Source organism: Phyllostomus hastatus, unplaced genomic scaffold (genome assembly GCF_019186645.2).
Source record: "Phyllostomus hastatus isolate PE091 unplaced genomic scaffold, TTU_PhHast_1.1 phas_scaffold_55, whole genome shotgun sequence".
Classification (NCBI taxonomy): Eukaryota; Metazoa; Chordata; class Mammalia; order Chiroptera; family Phyllostomidae; genus Phyllostomus; species Phyllostomus hastatus.
In genome coordinates, this window is record NW_025334035.1 from 5,666,584 (window position 1) to 5,680,276 (window position 13,693).

The 13,693-nt window shown below is 47.5% G+C and overlaps 1 protein-coding gene across 3 annotated transcripts in view; it reads left to right on the top strand.

The window, feature by feature from the left end:
- Window positions 1–13,693, top strand: part of USP43 (ubiquitin specific peptidase 43) — a 60,073-nt gene that overhangs the window by 30,229 nt on the left and 16,151 nt on the right. Inside the window, exons 8-13 of one of the 3 annotated variants that reach the window (XM_045824150.1) lie at window positions 2,185–2,299; window positions 4,509–4,612; window positions 9,496–9,573; window positions 10,761–10,887; window positions 10,994–11,342; window positions 13,409–13,567. In XM_045824150.1, coding sequence (XP_045680106.1) covers window positions 2,185–2,299; window positions 4,509–4,612; window positions 9,496–9,573; window positions 10,761–10,887; window positions 10,994–11,342; window positions 13,409–13,567 — 932 coding nt within the window. The remainder of the gene's footprint in view (window positions 1–2,184; window positions 2,300–4,508; window positions 4,613–9,495; window positions 9,574–10,760; window positions 10,888–10,993; window positions 11,343–13,408; window positions 13,568–13,693) is intronic. The other 2 variants (XM_045824151.1, XM_045824152.1) reach the window with 2 other exon arrangements.

Consider the following 13,693-nt stretch of genomic DNA (forward strand, 5'->3'; position numbering starts at 1 on the left):
AGACATATATTGGAATTCTGTCTAGAATAATTCTAATTTGATAAAATTAAACATCCATTCTCAAGGTTAATCAACTAGGAGTAGGGGATGGGGTACTTTTTGATCAAAAGATCAGAAATAACTGATCTTTTGTCATAAGCAGATGGCAAACATTGTCCTTAACAATTAAACATTGAAAGCTTTCTAATGATTTCAGGAATAATTATTATTGCTGTCACCACTATTATATTATACTGTGTTCTAAGGCCTGGGCAGTACTGTAAGACAAGGAAAAAGAAACTGGCTTTAAGAGGAGATACAGTTACCGCTCTTTGCAGATGATAGCATTGCCTGTCCAGAGCACCAAAAACTTGAAAGTTGTTCAAACTAACAGAAGGGTTCAGGAAAGTGACCGGTCACGTAACTAATATACAAAAGGAGATAGTTTCTTACATAGTCCAAATGAAATGTTTAAAAGATATAACTCCCATCAAAATTTTTCAGATTGGTAAAATGTTTCTAAAATTTATCTAGAATCATAAACTTGTGAGAATAGCCAGAAAAAATAGTGGGAACGGGGAAAAAGGAAGAAGAGGGGTTGCTCTATTAAAACAGAGTGAGGGTTTAATTATTAAAATATTGTGCTATAGGCAGAAGAATAGAAACTTAAATCAATGGAACAGAACAGGCCAAAGTACAGTTAAGTACTATATGATAAAAATACTTCACATTACTAGGTAGTGAATGAATTATTCAGTGTGTAAGGCTGGGCTAACTGATTTGTTTTTTAAGTTTATATAATCAATGTTTTACTTCCGCCATAAATTCACAGGTATAAATTCCAGGTTGATTAGAGAGGTAAGTTAGAGTGAGGGAAACCATAAAATAACTTGAAGATAGTGTAGAGGCATATTTTCATCTTGGAGTGGAGCCTTTTTAACCCTTAAATCAGGAGCTATAAAGGAACAGGATAATGTTTTAAATATATTTACAGTTTTAAATTAAAAGTGAATTTGAAAAGCAAGGCGCAAAGAAGAAAAATATTTGCATCATGTGACAGGTACAGGATTCGTATTCGTCACATAAAACTTGGCTCTCCAATCAGCAAAATACTCTTATAAAATGTGCCTCAGAGATTAACATTAATTCACACAAGAAATACAAGCTTAAGTTAAAATATTCAGCTTCATATAAAGTAGAAGAAATTCTGATTGCAATAGCGAGCTGCCACTCTCAACTTTTCAGATTGTGAAAGAACTTTTAAAAGCTGCTGCTACTCATTCTAGGCGAGTGTTGGGGGATGGGGGCCCGCTCCCAAGTGGTGAAGGCTGTGGTGTTTCTGGAGGCAGCTGGGGAATAGACAGCTTTGCATTTCTACTCCTGCAACTTTATCCCGAAGAAACAATTGGTCATGTGCACCCAAAGGCAAATGTATAAGCATATAGATAGTTCCTGTTATAAGCAAGCATCGTTTAAATAAGAAATTAGAAGCAACTGGAATGACTAATTTATGATAGAGGATAAGGGAAATAAACCACTCTCTCCACACAGCCGTGGACGGCACAGTGCTCTTGCCCGTCCAGACACACCGCCTCAGCGCTGTGCTGGTTCAGTAAAGGCCATTCTACAGTTTCCCATTCATAGCCCGTTGGGTCTTCACACACCCTGTGCGGTGTGGCCATGGAACAATCAATGGTCAGTAATGTGTCCAGAGCCACCCATGGCTGCGCTAGAACTGATGGCAGCAGCCACATCTGGCATCCTCAACATTAGAAGCTCACTCCTTTCTGTTCATCAGATTGGGATATGAAAAAATTCCCAGTTAATGAGAATAAATCTGGTGCACAAAACCAGCAGCACCAGCTGGACTGGGTTCCCTCCAGGTTTATCAACGCCTTGCTTTCCTCTGGCTGCGGTGTCCCCTTCCTCTCCTTTCCACTGTGGGGAAGAGTCTCTCAGCCGCTGATCACTTGGAGCCATCTGTTTTACATTGCAGCATCTCTCCATGGCTTTGTGTCCCCCTGGGCCCCTGTTCACACCCCAGTGTCGCCATTTACAGCAGAGTTCTCTGGCAAGTTTGTATTATGCTTGACATTTAACTTTTATCCAGTGGAGAGTTGCCTTTGAGTAGAGCATAGGCTCACAGCTGTCAGTTGTTGGTGGTTTTTCCTTTGTTGAAATAATCTGGTGTCCTTGGATTGTCAGATTTGGGCCACCCTTCCTGATTAGGGAAGACAGAACCATTTCCTGGGCCCAGCTCCAGCAGTGCATCCTCAGTAATGTCCGCTACCTCATGAAGAGTGAGGCCCCGGGACAGCAGGTCAGTGCGTGTGTGTGTGTGTGTGTGTGTGTGTGTGTGTGTGTGTGAGAGAGAGAGAGTGTGTGTGTTGGGAGGGGGTGGAGGTGGGGGTAGAAAGCTAGGAGTAGCTCAGAAGAGATGAGAATTTGCCCTTAACGAGTACTCACATTGTTGTATGAAACAACTTTGGTTTATGTGTGCGGAAATAACCAGTGGATGACCTGTAGTGTTTCACTCTCTATGGCATTGCAAAAGAACTTTCATGGACAAAGCTTTTTCCTCATTAAATCTTACAAAACACCATTGAAATAAAGAGCAGCATTTATGTAATTCTTCTGAATTTTATATATTTTTGGCTTACCATAGTTCTTTCTAGAGGATAGCTTGTTGTAATAAATTGTAACTTTCATGTTTGGATCAAAAATTTCAAGGGACTTCAGATATAACTTCTGTGGAAAATAAACATTGATGTTTATGTTCAAATATGAAAACCGAGATAGTATAATAATTTTGTCCAGTTTTTTTAAAAAAAATGAGATAGAAACTCAAGGGAAAACACCTTATTTTGCCTTGCTCACTTGTTTTTTCTCGGGTTGGTAGTTTTCAAGTAACATCTTGCAAATCCATCTCCACCAGCCCCTGTGGTATCAGAAAGGTTTCTGACGGCTGTCTGGCACAGGTGCTGACATTTTTAGGGATAGGTCAGTGGCATCCGAACTTTGTTTCCCTCCAACTATTCTCTTAGGAAGAACTTTGTATTTGGGAGCTGTACCAATACTCATTTCAGTGGTAATTCTTTATCATTCACGCTCCCTCGGGCACAGAGAAAAACCCTGAATTTAGGGTTTACCCCAAGAATCCCTGTGTTAAGGACCTTCCCCCCATTTGAATCTATCCTGGTCTCCAAGGGATTTTGCTCTCTGTTCTGCCCAGCAGATCTGCCACGGTGCCCAAATTAGAAGCATGGACTTCTCTCTAAGTAGGTCACAGTATCTAGGAATAGCTTTAGCCTTCCCCCAAACCCTGTGTTCCTGATTCTTGAAAGTGGGTGAAACCATGGCCATGTGACCCTTGAACTCTGCTGGCCTCATTCTGCACTTGGACACACCTGTACTTTGGCCTCTGCGCCCTTACAGTCATTCCGAGTTTAGAAACCAGTCAGCAAGCCAAGGTGCCAACAAAGTTCTAATATAGGTAGCCTCCCACTCAACTATGGATGCTTTTCCACAGTCCCTGTGTGCTTGGACATGATTTTCTGCAGGAATGCTGTATTCTAAATGGTTGTGAGCTTGCCAGGCCAGCCCACCCATTTAACTCATAATGCTTTTAGTAATCTAGCTAATACTGGCTTAACATGGTAATAATTTGGAAAGAATACATTCAGAATTCATAACACTGAACTGAAGATATCAAAAATAGTGAACATATATTTGAGGCTGTAGGCAAGAACAGAGGACAGGAAAGTAAGTGTCTCTCACAAAAATGACTAATTTGCTAGATGGCCTTAATTTGCATGAATTATAGAAAAAGAGATTTATGCCCTGGGTGGATGGCTCAGTTAGCTGGAGTGTTGTCCTGTACACCAAAATGTTGTGGGTTTGATCCGCGATCAGGGCACGTACCTAGGTTGCGGGTTCGATCCCTGGTCAGGGTGCATATGGGGGGCAACCGATCAGTGTGCCTCTCATACACTGACATTTCTCCCTCTTTAAAATTAATTTTTAAAAAAACCCACATCCTCAGGTGAGGATTAAACAAATTTTTAAAAGCCTCATAGTATTTCTTTATATAGCTTATTTTGAAGTGTTTACTTAGCATTTAGTATGTAAAATGTACACTAATTTGCTTTTCGATTATTGGCTCATTTTGGTAATTTGGTGATAATTATCTGAAAGTAAGTTAAATTACCTATTAATAACTCATTAACGTAACTGACTCATTTTTCCATTGACTCTGCCAGCTCCTGTTCCAATTAAGCACAAGTTATTTAAAAGCAGTATGTTTATCCTTTCAGAAAATGTAATGTGTTAACAGTGTTAAATTACTGTGTTAATAGAGACAGTGTGTATCTTCAAAGTCAGAGGAAGCCTTCCCAGGTTTTGAATACTGATCATTGAGGGAATATTCAAAATAGACTAAAAATAAAGGAAATTGCATTTATTTGCACATAAGAGTCTAATTTAAACCAGCATGCATGGTGACCCACCCTCCCCTGTGTTCGTCTTGGCAGAACCCAGGGTCGCTGTTCTCCATCCGGGTTGTGGGGCAGTCCCTGGCCTGGAGCTACTTGTCCCCACAGGACAGCAGGCCCCTCTGTCACTGGGCAGTCGACAGGTAAGGGGATGTTCCCAATTTGGTGAGAGAATGAATGTGATCTCATTTGACTAGACCCCTTTGAGAATAGGCATCAACGAAGGTGATGACAGTCTCAGCTGCTCTTGGTCACTTCCCTCTCTAGTGCCCGCCCCCAGGTTAGGTCCTCATGCACATTCTGTGCTTGCAGCCCTTCTGTCTAGAGACCTTCTCCGATGGCCACGTCAAAGACGAGCTGCTAGGGTTCCCAGAGATCTCAGTTAACTTGCTAGTGAATGGCTGAAGCTGAATTTGAACCCAGATACGACCGAAAAACCCAAATTCCCTCAATTAGTCATTAGCTACTAAATTCAACCTGAATCCCCCTGTAGGGCATGGGAGAATTCTACCACTGACCCATTGGCCCCAAACTGTGGAAGGTTGTGGCCTCTGGTTGAGGACTGAACCAGTGTGGCCGTGTCTCCGGTGGTTCTGATGCCGTGACTTTCCACGGGCCTGCACTGCAGCCTCCCGCTGGGTGCAGCCTGGCCGGGCGGCCTGCAGGCAGCTCAGTACCCGACAGGCAGTCTGCTCATTTCCCACGAAGTTCTCAGTCAGGTTGTCATGTTTCCTGGCTTGGTCAACCCAAGCTGACTGAATCTATAGTACAGGTGCGATATTTTGGTTTATAATAAGAAATATATATTTTGGGGTTCCCAGCTCCGGCACAGAGCTCCTAAAACCCTTGGAATTTCCTAAACAATAAAAGCATTAAAGATATCTTGTTATTATTCATAATAAACCCCTTTCAACCGCACCCAAGTTTGTGTTAAAGAGGTTACTACTGGAAAGCACCTAAGGGTGGGGCTGGTTGCCAGGAGAACCAACCACGTGACTGGAGGTTTGGAACTTTCTGTCTCATCCACCTGACCTTGGGGAGGGGTTGAAGGGCTGGAGGTTGAATCTGTCCCCAGTGGCTAATGATTTACTCAATCCTGACTGTGTACTGAAGTCTGCATAAAAACCCAAAAGGACATTATTTGGGGAGCTCCAGGACTGATGAACATGTGGAGGTGCTGGGAGAGGGGAGCCTGGAGAGGGTGTGCATGCTCCCTGCTTGTTCTCACAAACCTTGCCCTATGCATCTCTTCCATCTCTCCGTTCCCGAGCTGTAACAGACTGGTGATCTAGTTAGTAAACTGTTCTCCGAGCTCTGTGAGCTGCTGTAAGCAAATTAATTAAACCCAAGGAAGGGATCCCTGGATCATCCAATCTATTGTTATTGGGTTGGTCGGGAGCACAGGGGACAGCTTAGACTTGCCATTGGTGTCTGAGGTGGGGGAGGGGTGCTGAGAGTCTTACAGGACTGAGCCTTAACTTGTGGGATCTGATGCTGTCTCTAGGTAGACAGTTCAGAATTGATTTAATTGCTTGGTGGTATGGAAAAAACAAAACATTGGAATTGGTGTCAAAATCTAAATTGGTATCAGACTGTAATAGAGAAGGGTCCCTCCCTCTATAAAGGGACCAGGAACCAAGATGAGGGTAAGCCAGAAAGTTCTGTGCCCTGTACCTCATCTGCACTCTCTTTGGCTGGTAGCTGCTACACAGAGTTAGGGAGGCAGGAGAAATGTCAGCCAGAGCCTGCTTGGGTCTGACCGGGAGAGAGAGTGTGGGGGTGAGGCTGAGGCTCTGAGAAGGGCCCTATTTTGTATGTCTCTCCTCCCCCTGCCAGTACACTTTTATTATAGTTTACAAAAGTATTAGTCTGCACTGGTTTGGAAACAAACCAAGGAACGGGTCTCTCACTGTAGGTAGTTTGGGAAGCACTCTGCAAGTTGGCCACGCTGAAGGGAGCCCACCCCTGAGGCCCCAGCCCTCTGGTTACACCTGCCCTCTGCCCAGCCTGCCCCTGCAGGCTGGCCCTGCCTCTGCCTCACCACCCCACCACCACCTCGCTTGGGCAACTCTCCCTCCATTACCCCAGCACCCCCTTGTCCTCCTAGAAATTCTTAAAATTGTGGCAAAATACACAAAATATATAATTTACCATCATAACCACTTTCCAGTGGACCGCTCAATAGTGTTAATTAAGCACATGTACATCATTGTGCAAACATCACCACTATTCATCGTGAGAACTTTTCTCATCTTCCTAAACTGGAACCTTGACCTCATTAATCAGCAACTCCCCACTCCCCTGCCCCTCAGCCCGTGACAACCACCTCTCCACTTTCTGCCTCTGTGAATCCGACGCTCTGGGTACCGCCCATGAGTGGAGCCCTATAGAACTGTCCTCCTGTGGTTGCTTTATTGCACTTGGTATAGTCTTCAAGGTTCATCCACATTGCAGCACGTGTCAGAATTTCCTTTGTTTATAAGGCTGAATAATATTTCATTGTGTGGATATACCATATCTTGTTTATCTTCTAGAAATTTCTTTGTGTCCTTGAAGCGTTTCTGTCCCTCTCTGGGACCCTTAAATGTTGTCGGGCCTCAGTGCCCCACTCCTACCCCCTGCACACTCCCTCCACATTCCACCCCTGCCTGAAAGACCTCGCCTTGGTTCTGCCAACCACCCTCAGGTCCAGGTCTCTCAGCTCTCTACCTCCATTTTTATCTGAGGTACAGACTCACGTGGCCTACTTAAATGTTTCATAGACATGAAAACTAAACATTTGCCAATCTGAACTCTTCCTGGGCAGGGCTTTTCTCTCCAGTCTTCTGTGACTAAAGATAACCACCATCTACTCAGTGACCAACCTGGTGACTGGGGACTTATCCTTGATTCCTTCCCTCTTTTTGCTTTCTCCTTAAGTTTAACCCACCATCAAGTCTTCTTGTTTCAAATCTGGGTGACTCCTCAGACCTGTTCCTTCCTCTCTACCTTTACGACCGTTGCCTGAATTCAGTCCTTATCACCTCTTAGCTGGACGCCCCGGAACCTCCACTCTGACCTGCCTCCCTCTCACCGGTCTTCTGCATCTGCCCATTTAAAACCCTTCAGTGGCCCACAGGGTAGTGTCCACACCCCCAAGGGTGGCTTTCAAAGCCCTCCGTCCCTCCAAGGTCTGGGCCCACCCTCCCACCCTCTCACCGTGCGCCCCTCACCCCACCCTGGCCTCTGCTCCTCATTCCAGCACATACCATACCCTAGGCTCCCCCCGAGCCCTCTGCCTGTACAACCCTTTGACCCTTCCCACTTACCACTCACCGTGGATCTGGAAACTCCCGCTCCCCCTCTGCGTGGGTGCACTTCCTCTGAGTTCGCTCAGCACCCTGGGCGCATTACAGCCGTCGCTTTGCGCTCTTCTCCCATTAGACTCTTAGCTCCTTCAGGGTAGAGATCATGTCCCTGTGCTCCTTGGAATCACGTCCTACCATGCAGTCAGATGCTGCCCTGGTTCCCGTTTGGGTGAGATGCGGACTTCAGCTCACACTCGCGCTTCTCCCCTTTGTGTGGCCCATGGGGCTTTGTGTAACAGAGTCAAAGCCTGAAGGTGCCAGTTCTCCTTTTCCACCATGCAGCTGAGACTCCAGTTGAAAAGGAGACTGAGGACTGAGGCAGAAAGGGGTCAGCACGCTGGGCTTGTGAGACCATCCTTCACTCGTTAAAGGGTGTGGCTTAGACAAGTCTGATGTGAGCTTTTGACTAGGTTCCCCAGAACTAAATACCCCCACCCCCCAGCAAGGCAGGTCTCCCCAGTTGTGGAAATGGAGAATGTGAGGGTCCCAAAGAAGGTTTAGAGGTAGGGCAGCAAACAGGCTCCCTGGTGTGTCTCCTCTGAATTGAACATAAGCCCCAATCTGCCAGCCTTCCACCTGCAGGGATGGAGCTGCTGCCAGGAAGCGCAACGCATGAGTGAGAGGATGGCAGCCCTGGGCCGTAGGGAGGTGTGAGCAGGAGGGGTGAGCTGATCACCTCCCCCTAACCCCATCAACCAGATAAGGGGCTGCTTCTCCTCTTTGGGGGAGCTGAAGCGGATGAAGAAGGAGACAATCACATGCCTGTGTCTTAGTTCCCCTCAGCCTACAGAAGAGTAAGGAAGGGCAGTCATTCTTCATCTGGAATGATAAGCTGGGAGGGCTTCTCCTAGATACACCTTGTTCTTTGCTCCCTCCTGGCTCTTGTTCCTCAGGTGGTGCCACACCTCCACCCCAGACCTGGTGCGGCTCAGCCACAGGGTTTTCTACCTTCCACGAGCTCAAACCCTGTTTTTTGGAATCATGCTAGTGTCAGTTAGGAACTCATGTGACATTCCTTCTTTTTTTTATTATGATGCATTCTAAGCATCTTTAGGTGCAGACTCCCCCAGTACTTGCATATGTCTTATTGATTTGGGGACAAAGCCTTACGTCCTCCATGCTTTTCTTGACTTACCTCTTCTGTGTTAAGAACAACCAACCTTTTCTTGGCTGAGGTTGAGCTGAGCCCAGGTAGCTGGGAAGAGCTGTAGATTGATTCACATGGAGAGTTTCTAGGTATTTGAGGGTCTGAAAGAGAAAACCTTCTAGTGTGTGGAGGTGGGCCAAAGGGTGTTTCTGCCACATCGTGGTGGAGGAAAGTTAGCTCATTTTAGGCTTCATCAGAATGGGGATTTGTGTAGGACATTCAAGCGGAACTGCCCTCTGGACACTGAGGAAGCTCTGCGGTGCAGTAGGAGAGCCGATCCATGTTCTCAGAGTCACCCAGCTCCTCAGAGCTCGTGAGCTCCCAAGGGAGCAAGTGGAGCCTACTCAGAGGCTGATTAGGACTGAGTCTTCAGCAGACAGCAGCTCCCTGGATACCCGACCTCGGTTCTCACTCATCATTGGGCATTTCTGTTTGGAACATCAGTCCTGGGGTGGAGGGAGGCCTTTGGACCCTGCTGGGATGTGGGGAGGAGGCCTCATGCTTTCTGATGGGCTCCTTGTTCTCTCCTCAGGGCTTTGCACCTCAGGAAGCCAGGAGGCCCCCCACATGTCAAACTGGCCGTCGAGTGGGACAGCTGTGTCAAGGAGCGGTGAGTTTGATGGGATTTGGCTCCAGCAACCAGAGACGGTGCCTGGCAGTGCAAAGAAGCCTTCCTGTGCCCAGTTTCCCCCATGACTGTCAGGCAGTATGCCTGTTTCCTCGATGCCATGCAATTCATGCCTCTGAGAAACCCAAATGATTGCTGTAGGTAAACAACAGTGATAGTACAGGCAGACCCTGAAGATATTGGGGGTTTGGTTCCAGACAACCACAATAAAACAAATATCACAATAAAGTGAGTTGTAATCTTTTGGCTGGTGGAGGGTCTTGCCTTTGATTTGTAAAAAACACATCTGTGAAGCGCAGTCAAACCAGACATGCCTGTACTAGTTGTAGCCATAGTGGCAGGCAGTATCAGTGGTGGCGACAGCAGTTGGAGTGAACTGGCACGTGATGCTCACTCACCCGCCTGTGCTAGCCGTTGCCCGGAGCACTTCATGTATTTGCAGTTTGTTTTATCATTATTACACTCTGTGAGGTGGGTGCTGCTATAATCTACCTTTTCAAGTGTGGAAACTGAGGCACAGAGAGGTTAAACAGGTGCCCGATGTCACACAGTTCCTGCATGACACAGCTGGGATTTGAACCTATATCGTCCTGCTCTAGACCATGCTCTTAATCACTAAACTTGGCTGCTTCTATAACACCAAGTTCATTGGCCCTGCTTTGAGAAGGGACACTGTTCAGTTTGGCAAGTATGTTTTTTTATCCTCACCTGAGAATATGTTTTTATTGATTTGAGAGAGAGAGAGAGAGAGATCAATGTGAGAGAGAAACACTGGTTGGTTGCCTTCCGTACACACCCAGATGGGGATTCAGACTCACAGCCTTTGATTATATGGGACAACACTCCAACCAAGTGAGCCACCCGGCCAGGGCCCAGCAAGTATTTATTAACCTCCTACTAGGTGGTAGGCCCTGTGCTGGGATGGGAAAACAGACAAGTAAGCCAAGGACGTGGGCACTTGTGGAGCTGGTGGGGCAGACAGAGAGTCCCGGTACAGGAGGGTGAGTGCTGAGTCAGTATGTAGGCATGAGGTCCCAGCGGGACACCTTCGCCTTGCCTGGTGGGTGCCTACCACCCTGTCAGCTGGGAGCAGAGACTTAGGAGAGGCCCCCCACCCCCCGGAGGTGGGAGGTGGGAAGCCTGAAGGCTTGTCCGTTCTCCCTCCACAGCCTGTTCGGGAGCCTGCAGGAGGAGCGGGTCCAGGAGGCTGACAGTGTGTGGCGGCAGCAGCAGGCACACCAGCAGCACAGCTGTACCTTGGACGAATGTTTTCAGTTCTACACCAAGGAGGAACAGGTCCTGCCCTGGGGGTCTGCTCCCCAGCCAGGAGGGAGGCTGGTGCCTTTCCGTGGGTTGGCCCAGTGCCGTGGGGGCCTCATAGTCCTGGTGGCTTCCTTTGCAGCTTGCCCAGGACGATGCGTGGAAGTGCCCCCACTGCAAAGCCCTCCAGCAGGGCATGGTGAAGCTGAGTCTGTGGACCCTGCCCGACATCCTCATCATCCACCTTAAAAGGTTCTGTCAAGTGGGCGAGAGAAGAAACAAGCTCTCCACACTGGTGAAGTTTCCCCTCTGCGATCTCAACATGGCTCCTCACGTAGCCCAGAGGAGTGCTGGTGCCAAGCCCACGCCTGGCCCCTGGCCCTCCTGGAAGCAGCCAGCCTGCCTGCCCACCAGCTACCCACTGGACTTCCTGTACGACCTGTATGCTGTCTGCAACCACCACGGCAGTCTGCAAGGTGGGCATTACACAGGTGAGCTTTACCTCTTGGCTGCTGGCTGCCCTGGCCATGTGTTGTGGATGTGGCCTGGGTCTCAGGATGCCCCGAGAAGAGGCACTCCTGGAATGCCTGGCCCACTCGGGGACGAATGTGAGCTGAGCCCTCGCTCACTGCACACCAGGCATCTGCCACAGAGCATGGGGCCTGGGCCAAGCCTCAGAGTTGAGTTAGGTTGGTGGTTGGGATATAAAGTCAGTGATGGCCTGAAGTCTGACCATATCAAGTACGGGAGGATAATTGTTAGAACCAAGAGTGACGTTTATCCTCAACTGTGAGTCAATGCAAGGACTCTTTCTTACCTGTAGATTTTTTATTTCCAGGCGTGTGGTTAGTTGTTACCCTTCAGAGGATCTTGGGAGAAGTAGGCGAGTGAAGGACAGAAACAAAGAGCTGGGTGACTCGTTCAGTCGTCCTTCGTCACATACCGAAATCAGTTTGAGAACAGTACAGATGATTTCATTTCTTTAAAGTGCCTTAAAATACTAGTTTTTCAGAAAGTGCACAGTTGTAGTGTACTAATGGAAGACACTGGCTGCAGAGAAATCCACGATCATCACTCATTTGTTCTGTGACGAACATTTGTTGAGTGCTTGTTCTGTGCCAGACCCTATGTGGGGCTCCCGTGTTGAACGGGACGGGCGTGAGCCTGGGCCTGCAGGCTGGTTTCAGGCACAGACGGTGAAAGGGGCTTGCCGCTCCAGCACTGCCACCACTTGGCATTATGAAAAGGTGACGGACTGATTAGTTATGTCTGTGATAGCGGCATCCTCTCTGAGGATGTCACCTTTAGGTCAAGAGCTAAAGGATGAGGTGGGACTAGCCATGTGAGCAATGGGAGGAAGACCATTATGGGCAGAGCTACCAGCATGTGCGAAGGCCCTGGGGCAGAGATTTGCTCTGTTTGAGAACTGATGGTGGCCTGTCGTGGCTGAAGTGCAGTGATTCAGCTGTGGGCTGGACGGGGCTGGGTCAGAAGGGGCTGTAAGCCATGGACAAGAGTTTGTGTTTTTCCTAAAAGTTATGGGAAGCCATTAAAAGGTTCCAGGCAGAGAAGTGAAGGTGTAATTCTGATTACAAACTAAGGTAGTAGCTCTGCTCTGTGGAGAATGGATAGGAGAGAGCAAGAGTGGAAGTTGTCATTCCAGTTAGGAGGATGCTTCTGGGGCTCAAGTGGGGCTCGGGCGACGATGGTCAGGGTATTCAAGACAGGTTTTGGAAGTGGAATCAGTAAAACTGGCTTTGGGCTGGGCCTGGGGTGGAAGGGAAAGGGAGAGCAAAGGGGAACTCCCAGGTGCCTGCCTGGCTGTGTGAGCACAGGGATAGCGAACCATGGCCTGTGGGCCACGTTCAGCCCAGCACCCATCTTCGTGTGGCTCATGAAGTAAAAGAAGTTTCTGCATTTTTAAAGTGGTGAAAAGAAGAGCAAGAATATATAGCAGAGGCCACATGTGCCGTATGTGAGCTGCAAAGCCTAAAGTAGTTTCTCTCTGGTCTGTTACGGAAAAAATTGGCTGACTCCAGATTAGTGGGTCTTGGTACCATTCACTAAGATGTGGGGAGAAGAAGAACAATATTTTGTTTTAATTGTTTGGAAGGTATTAAGAATCATATTTATGAGCATTTTTAAAATGTATGACTTCTATTCTTGGGTGGGAAAGAAGTATACCATAATTCCACTGCACATTTTCACTGCATACTGAATTAGATGTGCCTTGTGAAGCTTTTCAGAAGAAATGGGGCAAATGTGGACATCATCATCTGGCTAAATAATTTGGGGTTCTCGTACTGGACAGTTTGCTTACACAAGGGCTACAACATAAGGGTTCAGTTTAAAGTAGTAACACACTTCATCAGAAAGCATCTGCGATCTTCGCAGAGTGGAATGGATTGTTTTTGATTCCACAAAATTCATTTCGAGCCAAAAATGGACCCATATTTCTCATTCCATTACAAACAGGTCCATTTCTGAGCTATGACAGTGGGTATGTCTTCCTGCTTTGGGGGGCTGCAATAATGGGGGTTGGGGTTTGCACCTGCAGCCTATTGCCGGAATTCTCTGGATGGCCAGTGGTACAGTTATGACGACAGCATGGTGGAGTCACTGCTAGAAGACGAAGTCATTACCCGCGGGGCTTACATCCTGTTTTACCAGAAACGGAACAGCATCCCTTCCTGGTCAGCCAGCAGCTCTGTGAGAGGTAGGGCTGCTGCTCGTGACCAGCACAAGGGAGAACTGGGAAGTCACTGTAAGAACTGGGTAGATGCTTCGTTGAACAGTGAGCACCAGAAGAGGTCGGCAAGGACCTGCAAGAGGAAGCTATGGC